This window comes from Kogia breviceps, chromosome 5 (genome assembly GCF_026419965.1).
Source record: "Kogia breviceps isolate mKogBre1 chromosome 5, mKogBre1 haplotype 1, whole genome shotgun sequence".
In the NCBI taxonomy this organism is placed as follows: Eukaryota; Metazoa; Chordata; class Mammalia; order Artiodactyla; family Physeteridae; genus Kogia; species Kogia breviceps.
Window position 1 is genome coordinate 42,556,635 of NC_081314.1, and position 26,015 is coordinate 42,582,649.

At 37.2% G+C, this 26,015-nt stretch overlaps 1 protein-coding gene across 1 annotated transcript in view; it reads left to right on the plus strand.

Annotated features, from left to right (window-relative positions):
• The window catches only part of LEKR1 (leucine, glutamate and lysine rich 1), a 242,498-nt gene that overhangs the window by 194,499 nt on the left and 21,984 nt on the right, over positions 1–26,015 (plus strand). Inside the window, exon 9 of the mRNA XM_067033492.1 lies at positions 8,159–8,252. Within this exon, the coding sequence (XP_066889593.1) occupies positions 8,159–8,252 (94 nt within the window). The remainder of the gene's footprint in view (positions 1–8,158; positions 8,253–26,015) is intronic.

Genomic DNA, 26,015 nt, shown 5'->3' on the forward strand with positions numbered 1-26,015 from the left:
ACCTTGCTACTTAGCCATTTCACTCCTAGGTATTTACCCAAGAGAAATGAAGGGACATACCCATACAAATACTTGTACACAGATATTAATAGCTATATTTGTAATAGCCAAAAACTGTGAAACAACCTAAATGTCCATCAGCAGGCGAATGGATAAACAAATTGTGGTATATCCATATGATGAAATACTACTCAGCAAAAAATAATAATAATAAACTATTGATTCATGGTACAACATGGACAAATCTAAAAGGAATTATGCTAAATGAAAAATGCCAAACACACAAAAAAGAATATATTGTATGAGATATAGAGAATTTTTATAGAATTCTGAAAGTGCAAACTAATGTATAATGACAGAAAGCAAACTCTTGATTGCTGGGGGGCGAGAGGTCAAGAGTAAGGGATTAAAAAAGGGCATAGGGAAACCTTTGGAGATGATGGATATATTATTATTTTGATTGCAGTGATGGTTTCACACACATATGTTTATGCATATGTCAGAACTCATCCAAGTGTGTACTTTAAACATGCAGTTTACTGTTTTCAATTATATCTCAATAAATCTTTTTTTAAAAAATTCTCTTGGAACCATTTCTCTTCCAAATCTTCTGTGGATAGGAAAGAAGTTGAGAAAGCTGTCTCTCAACAGGGCAGAATTTCTAACACCCTCTTCTGATGTGGCAAGGCTGTATGATGAAAAAAAAAAATTACATCTCAGAGAGGAAAACCAGGAGCTATGGAGAAAAATGGATTGAGAAATCACTCCCAAGTGAAAGAACCACAGTCTAAGCAAGGAATGTTCTCTACCTCCAGGGTAGAAATCCTTACAGTCGTTTCCAGTAGGATTTCAGAGTTGTGATGGACTCCACCTGATGCCAGGTGACTTACTGTGCACCTCCTGGTGAGAGGACTATAGTATCCACACCTCATTCACATCAGACTTGGCCATTTGATTTGTTCTTGCCATCAAAATGGGAGAGGAGTGACACGCATTAATTCTGAGCAGAAACTTTAACAGATCCTATGTTTTCGCAATTTTTCTTTTCTATCACAAAAGCAGCATTCCCAGGTAAGAATTGCTCCTTGGGCTACATCCTGGAACAAAACATGCAGAGCAAAGCAGCAGATTACATATATCATGAGCAAAAAATAAACTGACCTTGTTAGCCTCTGGGATTACAGACATGTTGAGTTTTGGATGACTCTGAAATATAAAAGTAGAGCAGTCAGGTGAGAGCTGGAAACATGAGTCAGATACTCAGAGAACAGATGTGAGCTGGAGATAAAATCTGGGAGTTGTCAGCAACTATTGCATTTTAACCATAGGCATGGATATGATCACTTAGAGAAAGAGTAGAGAGAAAAAAAAGAGGCCTCAGAACAAAGTGCTAAGGAACACCAAACATGTAATTGACGGCAAAGATGAGTCTGCAAAGGAGACGGGAATGGCCAAATATTTGGAAGAAAGCCAGAATTGAGGGTTTTTTTTGTTTTGTTTTGTTTGTTCAATGTATTTGTTTATTTACTTTTGGCTGCTTTAGGTCTTCGTTGCTGCGTGCGGGCTTTCTCTAGTTGCAGCAAGTGGGGGCTACTCTTCGCTGCAGTGAGTGGGCCTCTCATTGCGGTGGCCTCTCATGCTGCCGAGTACGGGCTCTAGGTGCATGGGCTTCAGTAGTTGTGGCATGTGGGCTCAGCAGTTGTGGCTCACGGGCTTAGTTGCTCCGCGGTATGTGGGATCTTCCCGGGCCAGGGATCGAACCCGTATCCCCTGCATTGGCAGGCTGACTCCCAACCACTGACTGAGCCACCAGGGAAGCCCAGAATTGAGGTTTTAATGTAATCCCACTTTTACTGTCCTCATTCTTTGTTCCTTCTGCTTCACTTCCTTTCTTCAGCCTAGAGACTGCTGAGCAAGCATCAGAACCTGCTAGGTCCGCCTCACATTTTAAAAGATAAATCTTCCTTTTACAACGTTGCTGGCTTTTAAGCACCATTTGGACAGGGACCCTGCCCTCATTCCCCTCTGCCTCTCCAGGGACTGCCTTGTCCATAGTGTGCATAGTGGGCAGTAAACCCCACCCTCCTGCTCACTTGCCATTTCTCTCTCCTTGGTCTTTCCCTTTAATTCTCTTTTTTCCAGATGCCCATTCTACTCTATGCTCAGGCTATATCATTAGTTGTTTTTATAAATACTGAGTAGTTACATAAAAGGTTTAGATAGGTATAAAGTATGAAGAACTACAATACAATGAACGCTCAGTTTAGGGAAAAGAGCCTTACCATTAGCGTTGAAGTCCCTTGGTGCTTCTCCTTATTCCACCACATGGCATCCTTGCTCAGAGGTAACCACCAACCTGCATTTTGTGGTTCTCAGCAAACTAGGAAGAGATGGGAACTTCCTCAAACTGATAAAGGACATCCACAAAAACCTACAGAAAACACCTGTTATTCCTTTTCTTCACTCTATAATTTTACCACGTATATTTGTATTCCTAAAAAAAAAATTAGATTTTGCATATATTTCATCTTCATGGAAATAAAATTATACTATATATATATTAGTCAGTGATTTATTCTTTGTGCTCAAGATTATGTCCCTGGGATTTTTGTCCATGTAGCTGAAAATCATTCATTTCTTCATCTGTATTGTATTCTGAAGTATACCACAATTTATTTATCTTTTCTGCTTAGCTATATTTCATAAATTTTGATGTGTAGAAATTTCATTATTGTTCAATTCTAAGTATTTTGAAGTATCAGTTATGATTTTTCATTTGACCCAAGAGTTATTCAGAAACACATTTTTTAAAAGTTCCAAATACATGGAGATATTTATCTTTTGTTACTGACGTTTCTTTGTTTTCAGAGAATATGGATTATAACAGTGCTGTTCAGTAGTAGTATAATGTGAGCCACATATGTCACTTTAAAAATTTCAGTTGCCATATTAGAAGAGTAAAAATAAACAGGTAAAAGTTATCTTAATTAATATATTTTACTTAACCCAATATGTAGGGTTAGGGTTAGGGTTAGGGTTTGCTTTTATCAAGCCTGTTTCTCTTAACTCATGATTTTAGTTTATTTGCCATTATTATGATTGTTACGTTAAGTTTTCTATCAATTTCTCCCTCTTTTTCTACACTCTTTTCTCCTTTTGGGCCTTGGGCGGGGGCAATATTGTTGGAGTTTCTTTTATTTTCTTAGTGCATCTTCTTCTCATGGCATATTCTATTCTTTTAGTGGTTACTTCTGAGATTTTACCATGCATGCTTAATGAAGTCTAAAATTAATATCTCAAACTTCTCTTGAATAATGCAAACTTCTCTTGAATATCTCAAACTTCTCTTGAATAACACTGGAACCCTGATAGTTGCCATCCTGCCATCCTATATTCTACATTTTTGTCTAGTGTTCTAGTTTTATCCTTTTGTTAGCCCCACTGATTACACACAGTCAAAACTAATATTTAATACGGATGATATTTATTTATAAGTACTTACATACAGGGCTGGCTACATAATTTTCAGGCCCAGTATAAAATGAAAACGTGGAGCCCTTTCAAAAAAAGAAAGAAACTTTTTCCTTTCCTTCACCATCTTTCTCTTAACTTGTCAGGGTCTTTTTTTATTTGTTTGCTATTGAATCTTGTGCTCCCTTGGGCATGGAGAAATCGTAGCATGGATGCAGGTTCTCACAGGCACCTAAGGCCCTGCCCCAGACTCAGCCAAAAGGACACACATGGCAGACCCAACATTCCCCATGCGTGCCACTGAAGCAGAGGATGACAGCAGATGCTGGGCAAGGGTCCGGGAGCAAAGGGTTGAGAACCATCCTGGGGAGACAGGGAGGTGGCGAGAGGTAGGAGGACTCTGTGTGAGCTGAGGCTCCAAGGTCCCAGCATGTGCTTGACTGTCCCATTAGACCTCACTTACAAAACACAGACTCAAAGATAAAATTATTAAGAATTTCTCAGTGGTGACCACAGAGCATTAAATCTGAAACCCAGGGCCCCCTTCAGAACATGGGCCCTGTACTGCTGTCTTGATCACATGCCCAAGAAGCCCTCCCTGCCTGTGTGTTTGCCAGTTCTTTTACTCACCATTTTTTCTTGATCGTCTGACCTTCCTTCTGAGATCATAATCCTTCCTGCAAAGCATATTTTTTAGAAGTCATTTAGCTGGCAGTAAACACTCACATTTTATTTTTCTGAGCATATTTTATTTTGGCCTCTTTCTGAAAGATAGTTTTGCTGGGTACCCAACTTCAGATTGATGGTTATTTTCTCATGGGATTTTTAATATATTATTTTGCTGTCTTTGGCCTTCCTTGTTTCTACTGGAGAATAAACTCAAACATATTGAAATATGTTTGAGTTCCTTTGAAGACAGTATGTTTTATTTCCTCTCCAGCATCTTGTAAAATCTCTTTTAATTCCAATATTCTTCATTTTCACTACCAGGTGCCAGATATGAGATTTATTTTTATTTATCTTGCTTGGAATCCTTTGGGCTTCCTAGATTTATAGGTTGGTATTTTTCATCAATCTGTAATGTCCTTCCTCTCCCTTTCTCTCTCATTTGCTTCTAAAATGGTAAATAGAGAAATATTAGATCTTTTCACTCTGTCCTCCATATATCAACCTCTTTTATATTTTACTTTTTTTTTTTTTTTTTTTTTTTTTTTTTTTCGGTATGCGGGCCTCTCACTGTTGTGGCCTCTCCCGTTGTGGAGCACAGGCTCCGGACGCACAGGCCTAGCGGCCATGGCTCACGGGCTTAGTTGCTCCGCGGCATGTGGGATCTTCCCGGACCAGGGCACGAACCCGTGTCTCCTGCATCGGCAGGCGGATTCTCAACCACTGCGCCACCAGGGAAGCCCATTACGTATTTTTGACATCATGTACTACTACACCCTGTATAATTTCTTTGAATCTCCCTTTCAGTTTATTACTTCATTTTTAGCTGTGAATAATCAGCTATAGGACCATCTACTGAGTTTTTAATCTCAGTTATTATATGCTTCATTTCTACAAATTTGATTGGTTTGTTTCAGATTTCATTAGTCATTTAAATTAATCTTTTATTTCTTCCAACATATTGTACATCCTTATTTTTGTTCAATATCTGAAAATACTATAGAATACTATAGTATTCTATACTATAGAATATAGTATATAGTATATATATAGTATATATATAGTATATATACTATATATATAGTATATATATAGTATATACATATATATACTATATACTATATATATAGTATATATATAGTATATAGTATATATATACTATATATATATACTATATAATATACTATAATATATATATAGTATATATATAGTATATATACTATATAGTATATATATATAGTATATATATATAGTATATATATATAGTATAGTATATATATATAGTATAGTATATATACTATATACTATATATATAGTATATAGTATATATAGTATATATAGTATAGTATAATATAGAATATAATACTATTCTATAGTATTCTATACTATACTATAGAATTTGTGGCTTTGATTATGCTATCATTTGTGTCTGCTCATTCTCTGAGTTTCAAGTTGAAGATAGGTTTCTCCCAAACATATTGGTGTTTTTCCTACCAGGCATCTGGAGGCAAGGTTATCCTAACACCATTGTACGATATCTCCTCAATATGAAGCTTTTTGGACCACTCAGGCAGTGTGAATTCAGGATACAAACGTGCACTAGGACTGGCTTGTGTTTACAAATTCTTGTGGGAGATTTGTATTTTCCCCTCTACCTAGCACCAAACTTCAAAGCCAGAAATTTCTTTTTTGTTCCTTGAGAGGGGATGTTATTTGTATTTTACACATACTGGGTGTGAATTTCATATTCTTACATACAGTATGACAAAAATGCATACGCATGTGTTACTCTTTGAGATGCAGTTTTATGCAGGTGAGTTTCCTCTCAAGCTCTCCCTTTCTCTCCTGACTCCAGTGCCCTTCATGGCTGTGAAATTTAATGCTCAAGTACATCAGATTTGGAAAGTACCTTCAAGGTGAGAATTGACTTCAATGCTCTACTTATTGTTGGGGTTCTTCCTTTTACTTCATTTTTTTAAACCATTAGTTTGGAATAATTTTGTATTTAAAGAAAGTTACAGAAACAGTACAGAGAATTTGTTTCCTTCTGGTCCATTTTTCATAACCATGGCACATATGTAAAAACTAAGAAATTAATATGTGTATAATACAATTAACTAACCTATAGACTTTATTCAAATTTCACTAGTTTTCCACTGATACCCTTTTTCTGTCCTTTCTCTTGATTTGTGTTTCCTGCATCTTCCTAAATTTTTGTCCAGATCACTGATGAATTTTAAGATTTTTTTTATAAGTGAAAAAATAACTTTACTTATTTTCAGTAGGCAAGTTGTCAAAGTACCTAGTCTGACACAGTTCTGAAAAAAAAAAGTCTGGGGAGTTTTGTTCTTTTCAATCATTTTTCCTCAAATAATATTCATAATCCTGGTTACCAAGTTGATGTGTCTTTATGTTCGTGACCTTAAAATTTTTTAGCCTAGAAATGTAGGCACTATTTTTATTAAAAAATGTTTAATAATACTGTAAGAGTGAGATGAGAATAGAGATCAAGAGAGATTGACAGCCTATTACAATACTCTTGGTGGGAAATAAAGTCAAGAACCTTAACTGTTAGTAGTCAGAAAGGAAGGGAGGAAATAGTTCGAGGTGCACCAAGGAGCAGAATACATAGAACTTGTTACTGAATGGATGTGGAAAGAAGGAAGGAAAAGTCAGAGATGACAAGAAGAAGGAAAAGTCAGAGATGACAATAAGAAGGAAAAGTCAGAGATGACTCAAGGATTTCAAGCTAAAAATTGTGACTGTTGAAGGTTTCAGAAGTCAAAAGGAAAGGCAAGACCATTGGAGATGATGATGAATTTGGTTTTTGATGTGTGGAATCTTTGGTGTTGATGGCTCATCAGGGTGGAGATGCCTAACAGACAGTTATAAATGAAAGTCACAAGTTTGAGAAAAGGGGTCAGAACTAAAGAAAAGAGGGTGATGATGGAAAACAAAGGAATTAGAAAGAGGAATAAGCAATGGAAAAGAATCACCTACACAGAAAATAAGAAGGGTTATGATGATTATAGAAGGGGGTGGAGGGACTCCTTGATCAACAGGCATACTTTTGCCACCACTTGTGATATTTAAAGTCTTAACTTCAGGGCCCCTAGAGAAATGTTCTCATGAATCTCCCACACTTACTTCCACCCAGAGGGTCACAAACTTAGCTTTAAGACCCAATTACGTGGGGACTTCTCTGGTGGCACAGTGGTTAAGAATCCACCTGCCAAAGCAGGGGACATGGGAAGATCCCACATGCTGCGGAGCAACTAATCTCGTGTACCACAACTACTGAGCCTGCGTGCCACAACTACTGAAGCCCGCGCACCACAATGAATAGTAGCCCCCACTAACCACAACTAGAGAAAGCTCGCGTGCAGCAGCGAAGACCCAACACAGCCAAAAATAAATAAATAAATAAATTTATTTTTAAAAGATCCAATTACGTGGATTAAAATATTAAAATGTCCTTTGTGTTTTCTCTCCTATTTTCTAGTATGTTTTGTACTATACCACATCTCAGATATTACCCTCTACTTAATTCAGTCTGTTCCTATTAGCACTTGAGATAAATAAAAGAAAAATAAATCTAGCAGGAACCACAAACGTGCTGATTTTGTGTCATATCCCAACACATTTTCCTTTTTTAAAGAAACAAAATATTACCTAGTGTTAGAATTTAGTCATAAACTTTAGATACACAATGTATAGTATTTTATTATATTTGTGACTACACATATGTTGTTATTATTTCATGCAAAAATAATATTACTTATTAAGCAAAAATTAAGCCTGAGAAAATACTTACCTTGTTGCCAGTGTTTTTAAATTGCTGTTAATAACAGTTAAAATAGTATGTAGTAGCAGTACACACACACACATATGTATATATATATTTCTAAAGAGAAGAATAAACAGACTGGGTCGTGAAATAATTCCTGAGTCATGAACCGTAATTTTAAAAGGGTTAACTAAGGGTGTGTCTTGACTCATTTGTTGTGTTTATGGTTTTCAGGGAATTGATGCTGATTTCACATCAGAAAAGCATGGAGCAGTTGCAGGAAACCCTTAGACAGAAGATGCTGAACAGTGATAACCAGAGGGAGAAGGTAACAATAATGTGGCTTTCAGCAGCATGTGTCTTATTTGTTTTTTAAAAATTCTGTCCATTTGCCAGACTACTTCAGATAGGTTTCTTTGCTTCTATGCACACCTTTGATTCTTTCTGGAATTTCCTAGACCAAACGTACTTACAATATATGTTTTTTCACAAGATATTAGAAAAGTAGGAAGTTAAAACATAAGAATAGAATTTGAAATCTTATAAGATTAAGATAGCTCTTAGTTCTTATGTAAAAGCATAATTTTTACTTTTAAATATTTACCTTTTTTCCCATAAAATGACAGAATCTACATTTGACTACATCCTTAAAAGCAGGGGAATATTAATTCATTCTTATGATTTATCTGCTTTTAAGAAGATAATACAAGAGAATGAACAATGACTTAAAATTATTCAGTTATAAACTTTTGACAAATAAAATGAATAAGTATTTAGCTCACTATTTACAAAGAAGATGTTTGCTTTTAGAGTATGAAAAAATTGCATTGACTTTTGTCTTTGGACTTTTCTATAGTTTTCAAACTTTCAACAATGAGTATGTATTGCTTTCATAATTTTAAAGAATACAAATCATACTTTTAAAATTGTTAGCCCCTGCCTTCTCAGGCCTTGCACAGCTCTAGTCATTGAGGCTATAGACATCATCTCCCTGTCATAAAGTTCTCATACTTTTTGATTGATCCCTTGGCTTTATCATGCATACTGTGCTGAAACCTTCCAAGCTGTTTCTTTTCCCCCACCAGTACCTAATCCTAGCTCTAGCCTTCTGTCTTGGTTTTCTGATTATGTCTTACATGTGCATCTAGAACTAGAGCTGGCTACTGAAATTCAGATTGTTTGACTGAAGTCCCAACAACCTATTTGGTTATCATCAGATGCTTCTCCTTGGTGACTAGACCTTATAACTTGTAACCTCAAGCAACAATTGGTGGTCACCTTCAAACTAATGTCTCCACCTGGAATTCCCCACTCTGCTATCCACAGATGAAATCCTTTAGGTATTGTTGCTGGCTCAGGTTAATTCTAAATTTGTCACTTTCATTTCCAGTCTTCACACAGTTGGCCATACTCAACCTGTCTGGCCCTCTATAAATCAATCCCCCTTCCCTTATCCTTTGGGGACAGCACATTCAGGCTATAACAAAAATGATCTCTATAGCAACAGTTCCATATGGGCAACAATTAAAATTTGAGAATATGGACTAAAGTTGCTCTAAGTGTCTCATTCTTTTTATTTTATAGCATAGGCTTCTTTTTGTTATAGATCTTTATTGAAGTATAATTGCTTCACAGTACTGTGTTAGTCTCTGTCGTACAACAAAGTGAATCAGCCACATGCACACATACATCCCCACACCCCCTCCCCCCTAAGCCTCCCTCCCCCGCTCCCCATCCCCCTTCTCTAGGTCATCACAAAGCACCAAGCTGATCTTCCTGTGCTATGCTGCTGCTTCCCAATAGCTAATTATTTTACATTCGGTAGTGTATATATGTCGATGTTACTCTCACTACACCCCAACTTCCCACTCCCTCCCCCCATATACTCCAGTCCACTCTCTATGTCTACGTCTTTATTCCTACCCTGCCACTAGGTTCATCAGTACCATTTTTTTTTTTTTTTTAGATTCCATATATATGCATTACCATACGGTATTTGTTTTTCTCTTTCTGACTTGGTTCCATGTCCTGGCTATTGTAAATAGTACTGCAATGAACAATGTGGTACATGTCTCTTTTTGAATTACCATTTTCTCAGGGTATATGCCCAGCAGTGGGATTGCTGGGCCATATGGTTGTTCTATTTTTCGTTTTTTAAGGAACCTCCATACTGTTCTCCATAGTGGTTGTATCAATTTACATTCCCACCAACAGGGCAGGACGGTTCCTTTTTCACCACACCCTTTTTCCTAGATTTTTTGATAATGAGCTTTCTGACCAGTGTGAGGTGATACCTCATTGCAGTTTTGATTTGCATTTCTCTAATAATTAGTGATGTTGAGCATCTTTTCATGTGCCTCTTGGCCATCTGTATGTTTTCTTTGGTGAAATGTCTATTTAAGTCTTCCACCCATTTTTGGATTGGGTTGTTTGTTTTTTTGATATTGAGTTTCATGAGCTGTTTGTATATTTTGGAGATTAATCCTTTGTCTGTTATTTCATTTGCAAATATTTTCTCCCATTCTGAGGGTTCTCTTTTTGTCTTGTTTATGGTTTCCTTTGCTGTGCAAAACCTTTTAAGTTTAATTAGTTCCCATTTGTTTATTTTTGTTTTTATTCCCATTACTCTAGGAGGTGGGTCATAAAAGATCTTGCTGTGCTTTATGTCAAAGAGTGTTTTTCCTATGTTTTCTTCTAAGAGTTTTATAGTGTATGGTCTTACATTTAGGTCTTTAATCCATTTGGAGTTTACTTTTGTATATGGTGTTAGGTGGTATTCTAATTTCATTCTTCTACATGTAGTTGTCTAGCTTTCCCAGCACCACTTATTGAAGAGGCTGTCTTTTCTCCATTGTATGTTCTTGCCTCCTTTGTCGTAAACTAGATGACCATATGTGTGTATGTTTATCTCAGGGCATTCTATCTTGTACCATTGATCTATATTTCAGTTTTTGTACCAGTACCATACTGTCTTGATTACTGTAGCTTTGTAGTATAGCTTGAAGTCAGGAAGCCTGATTCCTCCAGCTCCGTTTTTCTTTCTCAAGATTGCTTTGGCTATTCGGGGTCTTTTGTGTTTCCACACGAATTGTAAACTTTTTGTTCTAATTCTGTGAAGAATTCCATTGGTAGTTTGATAGGGATTGCATTGAATCTGTAGATTGCTTTGGGTAGTATAGTCATTTCACAATATTGATTCTTCCAATCCAAGAACATGGTATATTTCTCCATCTGTTTATGTCATCTTTGATTTCTTTCATCAGTGTTTTATAGTTTTCTGTGTACAAGTCTTTTGCCTCCTTAAGTAGGTTTATTCCTAGGTATTTTGTTCTTTTTGTTGCAATGGTAAATGGGATTGTTTCTTTAATTTCTCTTTCTGATTTTTCCTTGTTAGTGTATAGGAGCACCACAGATTTATGTGCATTAATTTTGTATCCTGCAACCTTACCAAATTCATTGATTAGTTCTAGTAGTTTTCTGGTGACATCTTTAGGATTTTCTATGTATAGTAGTATCATGTCATCTGCAAATAGTGAGAGTTTTACTTCTTCTTTTCCAATTTGGATTCCTTTTATTTCTTTTTCTTCTCTGATTGCCATAACTAGGACTTCCAAAACTATGTTGAATAAGAGTGGCAAGAGTGCACATCCTTGTCTTGTTCCTGATCTTACTGGAAATGCTTTTAGTTTTTCACCATTGAGAATGATGTTTGCTGTGGGTTTGTCATAACATGGCCTCTATTAAGTTGAGGTAGCTTCGCTCTATGCCCATTTTCTGGAGAGTTTTTATCATGAATCGGTGTTGAATTTTGTCAAAAGCTTTTTCTGCATCTATTGAGATGATCGTATGTTTTTTTATTCCTAAATTTGTTAATATGGTGTATCACATTGATTGATTTGCATATATTGAAGAATCCTTGCATCCCTGGGATAAATCCCACCTGATCATGGTGTATGATCCTTTTAATATGTTGTTGGATTCTGTTTGCTAGTGTTTTGTTCAGGATTTTTGCATGTATGTTCATCAGTGATATTGGTCTATAATTTTCTTTTTTTGGTGATATCTTTGTCTGGTTTTGGTATCAGGGTGATGGTGGCCTCACAGAATGAGTTTGGGAGTGTTACTTCCTCTGCAATTTTTTGGAAGAGTTTGAGAAGGATGGGTGTTAGCTTTTCTCTAAATGTTGATAGAATTCACCTGTGAAGCCATCCTGGTCCTGGACTTCTGTTTGTTGGAAGATTTTTTTTTTTTTTTTTTTTTCGGTATGCGGGCCTCTCACTGTTGTGGCCTCTCCCGTTGCGGAGCACAGGCTCCGGACGCGCAGGCCTAGCGGCCATGGCTCACGGGCTTAGTTGCTCCATGGCATGTGGGATCTTCCCGGACCAGGGCACGAACCCGTGTCCCCTGCATCGGCAGGCGGATTCTCAACCACTGCGCCACCAGGGAAGCCCTGTTGGAAGATTTTTAATTACAGTTTCAATTTCATTACTTGAGATAGGTCTCTTCATATTTTCTAGTTCTTACTGGTTCAGTCTTGGAAAATTATACCTTTCCAAGAATTTGTCAATTTCTTCAAGGTTGTCCATTTTATTGGCATATAGTTGTTTGTAGTAGTCTCTTATAATCTTTTGTATTTCTATGATATCAGTTGTCATTTGTCCTTTTTCATTTCTACTTTTATTGATTTGCATCCTCTCCCTTTTTTTCTTGATGAGTCTGGCTAAGGCTTTATCAGTTTTGTTTATATTCTCAAGGAACCAGCTTTTAGTTTTATTGATCTTTGCTATTGTTTTCTTTGTTTCTATTTCATTTATTTCTTCTCTGATCTTTATGATTTCTCTCCTTCTACTGATTTTGGGTATTGTTTGTTCTTCTTTCTTTAGTTGCTTTTGGTGTAGGGTTAGATTTTTTATTTGAGATTTTTCTTGCATCTTGAGGTGAGATTGAATTACTATAAACTTCCCTCTTAGAACTGCTTTCTCTGTGTCCATCAGTTTTGGGTTGTTGTGTCTTTGTTGTCATTTGTTTCTATGTATTTTTTTATTTCTTCTTTGATTTCTCCAGTGATCTCTTAGTTATTTAGTAGTTCACTGTTTAGCCTCCATGTATTTGTGGTTTTTACAGGTATTTTCCTGTAATTGATTTCCAATCCCATAATGCTGTGGTCAGAAAAGATGCTTGGTACAATTTCAATTTTGTTAAGTTTTCCAAAGCTTGATTTGTGACCCAAGATGTGATCTATCCTGGAGAATGTTCTGTGTACACTTGAGAAGAAAGTGTATTCTTCTACTTTCAGGTGGAATGTTCTATAAATGTCAATTAAATCTATCTGGTGTATTGTGTCATTTAAAGCTTGCATTTCCTTATTTATTTTCTGTTTGGATGATCTGTCCATTGGTGTATGTGGGGTGTTAACATCCCCTACTATTATTTTGTTACTGTTGATTTCTCCTTTTATGGTTGTTAGCATTTGCCTTATGTATTGAGGTGCTCCTATGTTGGGTGCATAAACATTTATAATTGTTATTTATTCTTCTTGGATTGATCCCTTGATCATAATGTAGTATCCTTCCTTATCTCTTGTAACAGTCTTTATTTTAAAGTCTATTTTATCTGATATGAGTATTACTATTCCAGCTTTCTTTTGATTTCCATTTGCCTGGAATATCTTTTTGCATCCCTTCACTTTCAGTCTGTACGTGTCCCTAGGTCTGAAGTGGGCCTCTTGTAGACAACATATATATGGGTCTTGTTTCTGTATCCATTCAGCCAGTCTGTGTCTTTTGTTGGGGCATTTAATCCATTTACATTCAAATTTATTGTTGATATGTATGTTCCTATTACCATTTTCTTAATTGTTTGGGGTTTGGTTTTGTGAGTCTTTTTCTTCTCTTGTGTTTCCCACCTAGAGAAGTTTCTTTAGCCTTTGTTGTAAAGCTGATTTGGTGGTCCTGAATTCTCTTAGCTTTTGCCTGTCTGTAAAGCTTTTGATTTCTCCGTTGATTCTGAATGAGATCCTTGCTGAGTATGGTTGTAGGTTTTCCTCTTTCATCACTTTAAGTATATCCTGACACTCCCTTGTGGCCTGCAGAGTTTCTCCTGAAAAATCAGCTGATAACCTTATGGGGATTCCTTTGTATGTTATTTTTTGCTTTTCCCTTGCTGCTTTTAATTTTTTTTCTTTGAATTTAATTTTTGTTAGTTTGATTAATATGTGTCTTGATGTGTTTCTCCTAAGGTTTATCCTGTATGGGACTCCCTGTGCTTCCTGACTTGGGTGACTCTTTCCTTTCCCGTGTTAGGGAAGTTTTGCTCTATAATCTCTTATGTTTTCTCAGACCCTTTCTTTTTCTCTTCTTCTTCTGGGACCCCTATAATTTGAATGTTGGTACATGTAATGTTGTCCCAGACATCTCTGAGATTGTCTTCAATTCTTATCTTTTTTTTTTCTTTATTCTGCTCCTCAGCAGTTATTTCCAGCATTTTGTCTTCCAGCACAAGTATTCGTTCTTCTGACTCAGTTATTCTGTTATTGATTCCTTCTGGTGTATTTTTCATTTCAGTTATTTTGGTGTTCATCTTTGTTTGTTTGTTCTTTATTTTTATTTTTTTATTTTATTTTATTTTTTGCCGTACATGGGCCCCTCACTGCTGTGGCCTCTCCTGCCACGGAGCACAGGCTCCTGATGCGCAGGCCCAGTGGCCATGGCTCACAGGCCCAGCCACTCCGCAGCATGTGGGATCCTCCCGGACCGGGGCACGAACCCGGGTCCCCTGCATTGGCAGGAGGACTCTCAACCACTGCGCCACCAGGGAAGCCCTGTTTGTTTTTTCTTTAGTTCTAGATCTTCGTTAAACATTTCTTGTATTTTCTCAATCTGTGCTTCCATTCTATTTCTGAGATTCTGGATCATCTTTACTATCATTACTCTGAATTTTTTTTCAGGTAGATTGCCTATTTCCTCTTCATTTATTCTCTCATGTAGGTTTTTACCTTGCTCCTTCTTCTGTGACATATTTTTTTGCTGTCTCACTTTATTTTCTTTTTTTTAATGAATGGGATTGTATTCCTGTCTTACTGGTTGTTTGGCCTGTGGCTTCTAACACTGCAGTTTCTAGGCTGTTGGGTAGAGCTGTGTCTTGGTGCTGTGATGAGGACCTCTGGGAGACCTTACTCCGATGAATATTCCCTGGGGTATGAGGTTCTCTTTTAGATAAGTGGTTTGGACTCAGTGCTCCCACCACAGGAGCTCAGGCCCGACTCCTGGCTCATGAACCATGATCCTGCAAACCATGCAGGACAGCAAAAAAAAAAAAAAAAAAAAAAAAGAAGGAGAACAACAACAAATTAAAAACTAAAATTAGAATAGGAAACTAACAGCAATGTTAGAAAAAAATAAAAATAAAAATATAGATGAAACAACAACTGGAGGTAAAACAGAACCACAATAGTAAAAAAGAGGAGGAGGAAAAAAAAAGTGGAAAAGGCCTTAGCTGTGGAGGGTGGGGCCTAAGCAGGGGTGAAGTTTGGGCAGTGGGTGGGCCCTATGCTTAGGACCCAAAGGGCTGGAAAAGGCAGTGGGGGGGGTGGGGGGGTGGGATGTGGGGCTTAGGCTCAACAGAACAGAAGGGGCCCAGGCATGCCTCTTGCCTCTGGTCTCAGAGGGTGGTGCAAATGACCTCTGCTCCTCTACTGCTCCTCCAGTCTGGAGGTCCCTTCCCACCTTCCTCTCCTGATCTCCCCACCCTCCTTCCTATGCCCCCAGCACCCACGTGGCCTGGAGGGGGCTTTGGAGGGCGTGGGACTGGCCTGGGAGCTCAGCAGACTCCCAGTGCCCGAGTGGGCAGGGCAAACATCCTCTGCTCATTTCCTGATCCTCTGGTCCTGGAGGGCCCCTCTCAACTGCCTCTCTTGTTCTCTTCTGGACTTCCTCCTATGCCCCCAGGACCAACCTGGCCCAGAGGGGACCACTGAGCGTGTAGGACCCAGCCCAAGAGCTGGGCAGACTTCCCCAGCTGATTGGGCAAGGAAAATACTGGGCCTGCTCCCCCTCTGATCTGAGCCCCTGAGGGTCCCTCCAGGCGTGGGAACCCCTCCCCCTCCTGCCTCTCAGTCACCCCTCAGGGGTGCCAGTCCTGTCCAGGCTCCACTTCTCCTCCCCCTTCAGTCTCCCCACATCCGACCTGTGTGCTTGGGGGTTCTTCCCATCTCCCTGGGCATCAGGGCCCACCACCAGCATCCGGCAGGCACCCTAGTTGTGGGGAGATGGGAACTCTGCATCTTTCCACACTGCCATCTTGACTTGGAACCTCCAGCATAGGCTTTTTCTTCTCCTTCTTCTCTAAAGTCCACACTTCTATATTTTTTAACCTCAGTGTACTCGGTTAGTTAGTCTATCCTTATTCACTTTCCCTACCCTTACCAATCCATGTTTAAAAATATGAAAAGATGATCCACCTATCTAGCAATCCAAAAAATTCAAATTAAAGCAAGGAGAGATTATTTTTTATTGCTTCAACTTTGTCTTGTGGTGAAGGTCTAGTGAAATAGTCTTTTATTCTTACTCTTTAAGGGACTGGAAATTACACAACCTTTTGGAGGGCACGTTGGCAATATGTATAAAGAGATATTATAAAGATCCCATCTTTTGAGTCAGAAATTTCACTGATGGGTACTTCCCTAGTGGTCCAGTGGTAAAGAATCCACCTTACAATGCAGGGGGATGCGGGTTCAATCCCTGGTCAGGGAACTAAGATCCCATGTGCCGCGGGGCAACTAAGCCCACATGCCACAACTACTGAGCTCACATGCCCCAAGTAGAGCCTGCTTGCCACAAACTACAGAGCCCACACACTCTGGAGCCCGTGCACCACAACTACAGAGCCCATGCACCCTGGAGCCTGTGCACCACAATTAGAGAAGAGAAAACCTGCATGCCACAACTAGAGAGAAGCCTGCACACCACAATGAAGATCCCGCATGCCTCAAAAAAGATCCTGCATACCGCAACTAAGACCCAATGCAGCCAAAAAGAAATAAAATAAATAAATAAATAATAAATAAATCTTTGAAAAAATAAAAGAAATTTCACTGATGGAATTAGTGAAATGCAGATGGAGATTCACAGATCATTCCTTTCCCTCAAACTCCTGAGCTCCTCTTAGATTGACAAAATGAACCTTCCTGCCTTTGCTTATGTAGAAGTTCCTCATCTCTTTGGTCACACCCCACCAATGACCTTCAGATATAATCCACTGGAAAAGAAGTCTCTGCATTCATGATACACTCTAGTACTGCTGCTTACTGTGCCCTATCCCTGAGGTGCTAACAAAGCATGCAGACCAAGTTTGTGTTAGCATCTGACCATATAAAACTATATGTTCTTGCTTTATGCTAAGTTAATTTATTGATGAAAATAAACATATGTGAGATTATCTAAGTTCTTATTAAAACCATGATATCTTTCTAATAAATTAATTATATCATAGATGTATTTTGGCCTGTGTAATTTTCTTTAATATAAATGGACATTTCATTCTTTTGAGAAGACATGACTTTTTGTTCATAAATCTTATAATTTAGCTTAGCAGTAAATCAAGATCCAGACCAGTAAAGCCAACGAATGATAATTATGCTTGGCTGTGTTACTTATTGAGACTATGAATTAAAAGTTCCTTGAAAGTCCTTTCATGAGAAAGGAGAATCGCTAATATGACATTGTCATCTCTCTTGGGTCATTGTACCTTTGCATAGGAATGAAATGTTCCCTTTACAAATGTATAATACACATATTAGAATAAACTTCATAACTTAAATGCTTTTAACAGTCAAAAAAAGTAGATAGCAATTTATGCCCTTGCTTAATTATTTTAGAGTATGTAAAAAGCACATAATAGGATCAATAGTTGCTATGCAACAAGGATGGCACATTTTAAAATAACTGAGTATTTACTAATTATCATGGATTTTTGTTTATTTCAAGTATTGCTTTGATGTGAAGAAAACAAATTAATGTGCATGCTGAACATTTTAAATTGGTTCCAAATGCAGTGTTGTTACTTTTCAGTTAAAATGTTGTAATTTAAAAATTTCCCACAGCCAGACTGCTTACAATAAGTGATAGTCACCTATTGACTAACACTTTATAGTGCCATAAACAAATTCCAACCAAATATTTTCTTAGATTATTACTAAGATATCACATTATGGAACATCTTAGAATTATACTATTGACCTCATTTTAAACAGTACATAGCATTTTGAGAAACCAGTAGTTAAAACAAACAAAACCTTACTTCCTGACTAAGCAAATGGAATGATAGTGAAAACTCAGGTAGAAAAAGTTTACTTCAAGAAATAATTCCAGCATTGAAGGGTGAGGCAAAAAAAAATCTCAAATTCTTCTTTAAAATGGAAGAGCCAAATGGCCTAATAATTCCTAATGTACCTCAGTGTACTGTTAATGGAATTTAAAAAGACAACTTGTAAAATACAATTTGACAGAGATAAAGTCGTCATTTAAAAAATATCAGTTTTCATTTATGTGTAATTAATGTATGGTTAAAATGAATATTGAGGGTATACTTTAATTTTTTAAATTATGCCATGTAATTTTCAAAATTGAATTAATAAAATCATAAAATTTTAGGTCTGGAATAGCCTACAAAGATCATCTGATTTAAACTCTTAATCTACATAATAAAAATAGTCTCTATTATTAGAGTGTTTACTATATGCCAAGCCTTGTGCTAAGTGCTTTTCATCAATATAATTTTAATCATTCTAACATTATTATTCCCATTTGCACATGGAAAAAAATAAAGCTCAGAGAAGTTAGGTAATTTGCCAAGGTTATATAGCCAGGAAATGAGAAATGATACAACACCTCCGCCCCCTTCAAAAATGAGAGCTAATACAAAGTCCAAAATGTCTGTATTTGGCTTAGGTGGACTAACAGGAACCAGTTTTACCCTCCTTCCTGAAACAACTAAAACACTGGAGAAAAGATAGAAACAATGGTTTCAAGACACTGGACATCAGGCAATGAAGGACAGTGATTCTTGGAGATAAGAGACAAACAAGATAACCCCTGTGCCTAACTTAGTGCCTTGAAATAAATTTAAGGCCATGGTACAGGTGGAGTTTGGCAGATTCTCTGAGTTGAGGAGACCTTATGAAGAGTCCAGGAAATCTAAGTGGCTAGAATTCACAGGATAGTGTTCTCAGGAGACAGCTGCACAGAGAAAGAATATTGGATGTCTACAAAGAATCCTCATTAATTATATGTGTGCTCAGTGCATATAAATGGGGAAACTACCCAGAGCAAGGGAGACCATATGAAAGGATCAGAGATAAGAGTACCAAATGCTTACACAAGACCAATAATAATGCCTGTTCTCACCAGCCAGACTGGAAAACCTATAATTCATAGGGCACTAGGTAGAGTTCTCAGAAGGGTCTTGCATCAGTAGTAGGGAATAATTAGCCCTAGACTAAATGCTGAGCTGGTCCTGCTCAACAAATTTTAAAAGGAAGGCATTACAAAAAATCAAGCTGATTCCAAGAAACTTAACTACAACCCAGAAGAGAGTTCAAGAATATTTATAAGAATACAAAAATATCCAGCATTTAACAAGATAAAATTCACAATGTCTAGCATCCAATCAAAAATTGCCCTGCATGGAAACAGGAAAATAGGACTCATAATGAGAAGAAAAATCAACAAATAAAAATTGACTCAGAAAGGCACAGATGTTAGAATTAGCAGGCAAGGACATTAAAACAGTTATTATAACTGTATTCCATATGTCCAAAAACTAGAGGAAAAATTGACCATGTTAAGCAGAGATGTGGAAGATATAAAAAAGACCTAAACTGAATTTATAGAGATGAAAACTACAATTGTCTGGGATGAAAAGTATACTGGATGGGATTAATGGCAGATGAAACATTCCAGAAGAAGAGATTAGTTAAATTGAAGACACAGCAATAGAAACTATGCAATGAAATAAAATAGAAAAGAGACTCAGAACAAAATAAGGGCATCAATGAGCTGTGAGACAAATTCAAGTGGCCTAATATATGTATAACTGGACTCCTCAAAGGACAGGAAAGAGAGCATATAAAAATATTTGAAGAAATAACAGCTAAAAAAAACAAAATTTGATGAAAACTATAAACCCACAGATTCAAGAAGTTCAGCAAACCTCAAGCATATTCAAGAAACTTAGCACACCTCAAACATTATAATCCAATTGCTCAAAAATATTAATAAAAAGAAAATCTTAAAAGCAATCAGAGAATAAAAGATATATATGAGGAACAAAGATAAGGATGAGAGCAGATTTTTTTTATCATAAACAATATAAGCAAGAAGACAGTGGGACAGAAAGTGTTGAAAGAAGAAGGGTGGGGCAGGGGTGAGGGGGTGGTGGTGAGAGCTGTCAACTTAGAATTCTATACAAAGTGAAAATATTTTTCAAACATGAGGGTGACATAAAGATCTTTTCAGAATGAAAAAACCAGAAAAAATGTATCACCAGCACATCCACACTATAAGAAATGTTAATAGAAGTCCTTTATTCAGAAGGAAAATTATACCAGATGGAAATATGGATCTATACAAAGGAATGTAGAACACCAGAATTGGTAACAATGTGGATAAATATGATATTTTTATCATTTAAATTTCTTTAAATTATAATGGACTATTTAAACAAAAATATTAATAATCTAATATGAGATTTATAACATGTAGAAGCAAAATATATGACAACAATATCACAATAGCTGGGAAGGGAAAGATGGAAGTATACTATTGTGAAATTCTTTTTTTAATTCTTTTAAGTGAAAATATAATTTATTGGCTCTCATAACTGCAAAGTTCAGTGGTGGGCTACCTTCAGGCACATCTGGATTCAGGGCTGTCAAGCTGGTTTTCTGCCAGATTGGTTTCATTTTCAGACTCAGAGTTGTCCCTCCTGATGGCAAAAAGGGAACAGTTGCTCCTCCCATCTCTTTTCTGCATTCTTAGCAAAAAACTCACTGTGGTTGTCAGATTCTAACTGAATCATGTGCTTAGTCTTGGACCAATCACCACAGCTGGCAAGACTGGGCATGTTGATTCATTCGGACCTGAGTCACATGCTCACCCTTGCAGGACAGATTCTCACTCAACCATATTGACTGACAATAGAGGAAGAATGAATCCCTAAAAAAAAAAGAAAAGAGGGCTTCCCTGGTGGCGCAGTGGTTGAGAATCCGCCTGCCGATGCAGGGGACACGGGTTCGTGCCCCGGTCCGGGAAGATCCCACGTGCAGTGGAGCGGCTGTGCCCGTGAGCCATGGCCACTGAGCCTGTGCGTCCAGAGCCTGTGCTCCGCAACGGGAGAGGCCACAACAGTGAGAGGCCCGCATACCACAAAAAAAAAAAAAAAGAAAAGAAAATAACAAATATCCCCTGAAGTTTCCAGTTAGAAGATGGGCCACAAGAGATAGGGCAATGGGTAGGCAAACTGACAATGAGCTGGGAAATACAGTGGACCCTTCTGAGTGTACCTTCCTGGCAGATTACCCTTCTCTGAGAATTTCTCCATCTGCCTCATGGGTTGAGCCAGATTCCTTTCATTTGCCCCACTCTGGCCACTCTACACCCTTGAAACCCTGCTTTCTATCCCCAAAGCCTGAAGTGAATGAATGAAAGTAATAGTTCCTGGACCCTCTGACTTTTGGTTGGGGTTGGTGAGTACGGAACAATGGCAGGAGATCTAAGGAAGGGAAGAAGGGGTCCTTTCATTTTAGTTTCATCCATCAACCAACCATCACAGCCCCCTTTTTCCTCCAGCCTTATAGAGATATAATTGACATGTGACACTCTAAGTTTAGTATGTACAACATGATGATCTGACACGCACATATATATGTTGCAAAATAATTACTACAATAGGGTTCGTTAACATATCCTTCACTTCACATAATTACCTTTGTTGTTTTGGTAGTGGTGGTGAGAATATTTAGATTCTTATACAATATATGAAGTGATATATCACAAGAAGATAGATTGCAATAAGTTAAAAATATATTCTATAAACTCTAAACCAACCACAAAAATAGAAAAACAAAGAGTTACAGCTAATAAACCAGCAAAGGAGATAAAATTGAATTTCAAAAATAATCCAAAAGAAGACAGAAAAAGAGGGGAAAAAAATGAGATGGGCCAAATAGAAAATGCATAGCAAGATAGATTTAAAGCTAATCATATCAATAATCAAATGAAATATAAATGGTCTAAACCAGGGTCAGCAAACTTTTTCTATAAAGATCCAGTTAGTAAATAAAATATTTTTGATTTGTGGAACATACAGCCTCTGTTGCAACCACTCCACTCCACCATTGTGGCTTAAAAGCAGCCATAGATGATATGCAAATAAATGGTCATGGCTGAATTTAGTCTGTGGACCACGGTTTGCCAAGCCCTAGTCTAAATACCCCCATTAAAAGACAGAGATTGTCATGTTGGATAAAAATGCAAGACTCTACTATATGTTGCCTATAAGAAATGTACTTTTATATAAAGAAATATTTTTAAAAATAGGTTAAAAGTAATGGATGGAAAAAAGATATGCTAGAATAAATCAAAAGAAGCTAAAGTAGCTACATTACAATCAAAATAGATTTCAGAGAAAGAAATCAGAATATTTAGAATATTACCAAAGATAAAGAAGGTCATTTCATAATGATAAAGGGATTGGTTCACCAAGAAGACATAATAATCCTAAATGGTTTTCCACCTAGTAACAGAACTTAAAAATTAAGCAAAAATGATAGAACTGCAAGGAGAAATAGACAAATCTATAATTAGAGTCAGAGATGTCAATAGCCCTCTCTCAATAATGGATAGAAAAATATCCAGAAAACTCATTAAGGATATAAACTATGGAAAATAGTATAATAATTTATTTTGAAGAGATACAGTAAACACTATTACCAAATATGACCTAATTGATATGTGTAGAATTCTCCATTTAACAGCAGAATACACATTCTTCTCAAGTGCGCATGGGACATTTATTAAAGTAGATCATATACTGGGAGTAAATATGTCTCAATAAATTTAAAAGGATTCAAGTCATACAAAGTATTTTCTCTAACCACAATGGAATCAAATTAGAATTCATTAACAGAAAGTTATCTGGAAAAATATCCCCCAATATTTTGAAACTATATAAATACCAAGTCCATGCCCTTAACCACTATGTCATGTAGATGTGTAGGGAGACAGCTGTGTGGAAAAACTCACCACACTGAGGTATGGAGTCCACCAGAGACACCTGAGTGTGCAGCCCTCTCCACCTCATAGTAGCTCTAAGATCTTTGTGAAGGCACTTAATTTCTCTGAGACTATTTCTTACTGTAGACAGTGGGAATAATAATTATTGTATGTTCTTTCCAGGGTTGTTGTAAGAATTAAATGATATAGTAGATGAAAAGGGCCCTGTACCGTACCACCTAGCTTGTTTAATTTACTTGGTGAACATTCTCTCCTTCCGCCCTCAGTTTACTCAGTTCTTGGCAGGACTTCTGTGCATAGTCTGATTCCTTAGCATTCATATTTTTTTACTACAATACAAAGCCTAGTATTTGAATAGTCATCTACTTTTATAATGTATTTATTCAGTGGTTAATTTAGAAATAATCTGAAGCATTTAGTTTTCAACCAGTATTTGTTTTTAAACTTTTAGAAAATAGTATACTAATTTATTTTTAGGAGATATATTTTGTTTAATGATATATGTACATCAAATATAAACAAGTGGTCTGATTTCTACTTTGACATCAGAAACTCCCTTGGTTTTAAAGGGATCATCAAAGTAATAAGTGATTATATTTGGTGTTTGGCTCCATGAACAGTTAGAAAATGATATCAAAATCAACCACAAAGATCTCACTTGGAAAATAATTAGTGGAAAGATAGCATTTTTCACACTAGTATTAGACAGAAATATTATAAAACTCTAATTATGCATTTCAACAACAAATACAAAAGGAATTAAAAAACAACATACTCAGAATGCTCGGAAGTCATCAGAAGGCCTTCAGGGAGGAGACAGAGTTTGAGCTAGAGGAAGATATGGATGAATTAAAATCTGGAATGTGTACACAGATAATAATTGATTTTACTTTGTGTAACTCTTGAACTCATATATTATTCATGCTGTTTTTTAGAGATTAGAATATTTTCATGATTTTCAAAACTACTATCAGTTATTGTCTAAAGCAGTTCATAATATATGTATATACCATCACCTAATTCATTTATTTTGCATAAACATAAGTCCTGCCTTCTAAGATATTTTAAACAAACAGCTCTTATCAACATGTCAAAAACGTAAACATGACAATTTGGTATGAATTCATCTTTTCAATGACAATATACCAGCTTAAGCAAATCATTGTTTGTGGGCTCATCACTTTGTTCAGACTCTTCAGATCATGAAGGAAGTAGTAGTCATCTCTCTGTGCTACGGAGTCAACACATTCAGATGGCTTTTGGCTTCCCACTGCAGCTTCCTTAAATGTTTAGAAATCCCACCTGAAGCTCATCACTTTGCTTCTCTTTCTCAGGTTGTGCAAATTAAAAATCAAATCAGTAATAGTAAATCACTCTTCTTTTTATCTACAGTGTTTTTCTTTCCCACCCTCCATCTATTCCTTCCTTTTTCCCCTTCCCCTTACCTACACTAGTTCATTCCAAGGAACAGTTCAGGGGCAAGAAGGTCTCCTTTCTTCCTGACTCAGGTAGAACAGAACATTCTTCTCATTCAACCGGTCAGCCACACCCTTTCCTTCCTTGAACGCTTCCTTTGTTCCCTCTTCATCAAGGGACTCTGCTGATTTGCTAAATGTAATAAATTTAAAGAACTTCTGTTTTTAAATGTTCTTCTCAAGTCCTTCTGTCATCTAATTTAGTTTGTCCTGTCCCACATAGTTTATGTACATCCTTGTTCTCTAAATTTGAATCCATATTTTGAAATATGTCTTTTTATCCTAAAATAACTCTTTGGCTCTACCAATTAACCACACAATTTTGAACACTTGATATTTTAGTACCTCAGCACAAATTTTTCTTGAGTTTCTCAAAAAATGTTTGTTTACTCTTTTTTAAAAAATAGTGTCATGGTATCTTGTGGGCTATTAACTCAAAGTTTTCTGAATGTTTTGCATTTTAATTCCTCCTTTCATGTGTTCTTGACTTATCTATTCCAGTGTGGCTGAAGCACAGTAATCAAATGGGAAAAGCAGTAAAAGTCAGGTTGGAGAAGTCCAGGGCCGCCATACATGGTGTTCAGGTTGCATCATGACTAATAGCACAGGCCAAGGGAGAGAAGGGAGCTGGAATCCGGCCTGGGCTCTGCTCACCAAGTCTTGTGCCCTGCCCAAGGCTGTGTTCATCTAAGGAAGGCATGCTTTGTTGATTTACACGAAGGTGTCATATGGGCTGATGGTGGTCCTGTAGAAGATCATGTATGGGAGTTTGGATTTTATACTAATGCATTGAAAAACCACTAAGAAGGAATAAAATAATCCAATTTATAGTCTGTGAAGAGCACTCTGCTGTGTATCAGGTGTTGGAGAGAGGCAAGAATAGAAGTAAGGAGACCACTCAGGACGTGGTGGTGACCACAACTAGGGTGGTGGAAGTAGAGGTGTAGAGAAATGGATGGATTCGATGCATCTTTTGGAGGCAAAATGAACAGGATTTGGTGCTGGATTAGGTGTGGAGGGTAAGGGAGACAGAAGTGTGAAGGGTGATTACCCCAGTTACTGACTTGAATAACTCGATGGCTTATGGTACTGTGTCCTGAGATGGGGAGCATTGAGGAAGGAACAGGTGGGGAGGGGATTGTATCAAGATCTCTGGTTCAGACAGTTTTTTTGAGACACCTGTGATGTATCTAAATGGCTACCAGGAGGCAAGTGAACACAAGTACCTGGAATTCAGAAGAACATCTGCTTTTTTTTCTGAGGGCCCTGAGGCTCTCCTGGTCTTTTGTACTCTGCTAGCAACACACCTGAACAGTTCTATCATGT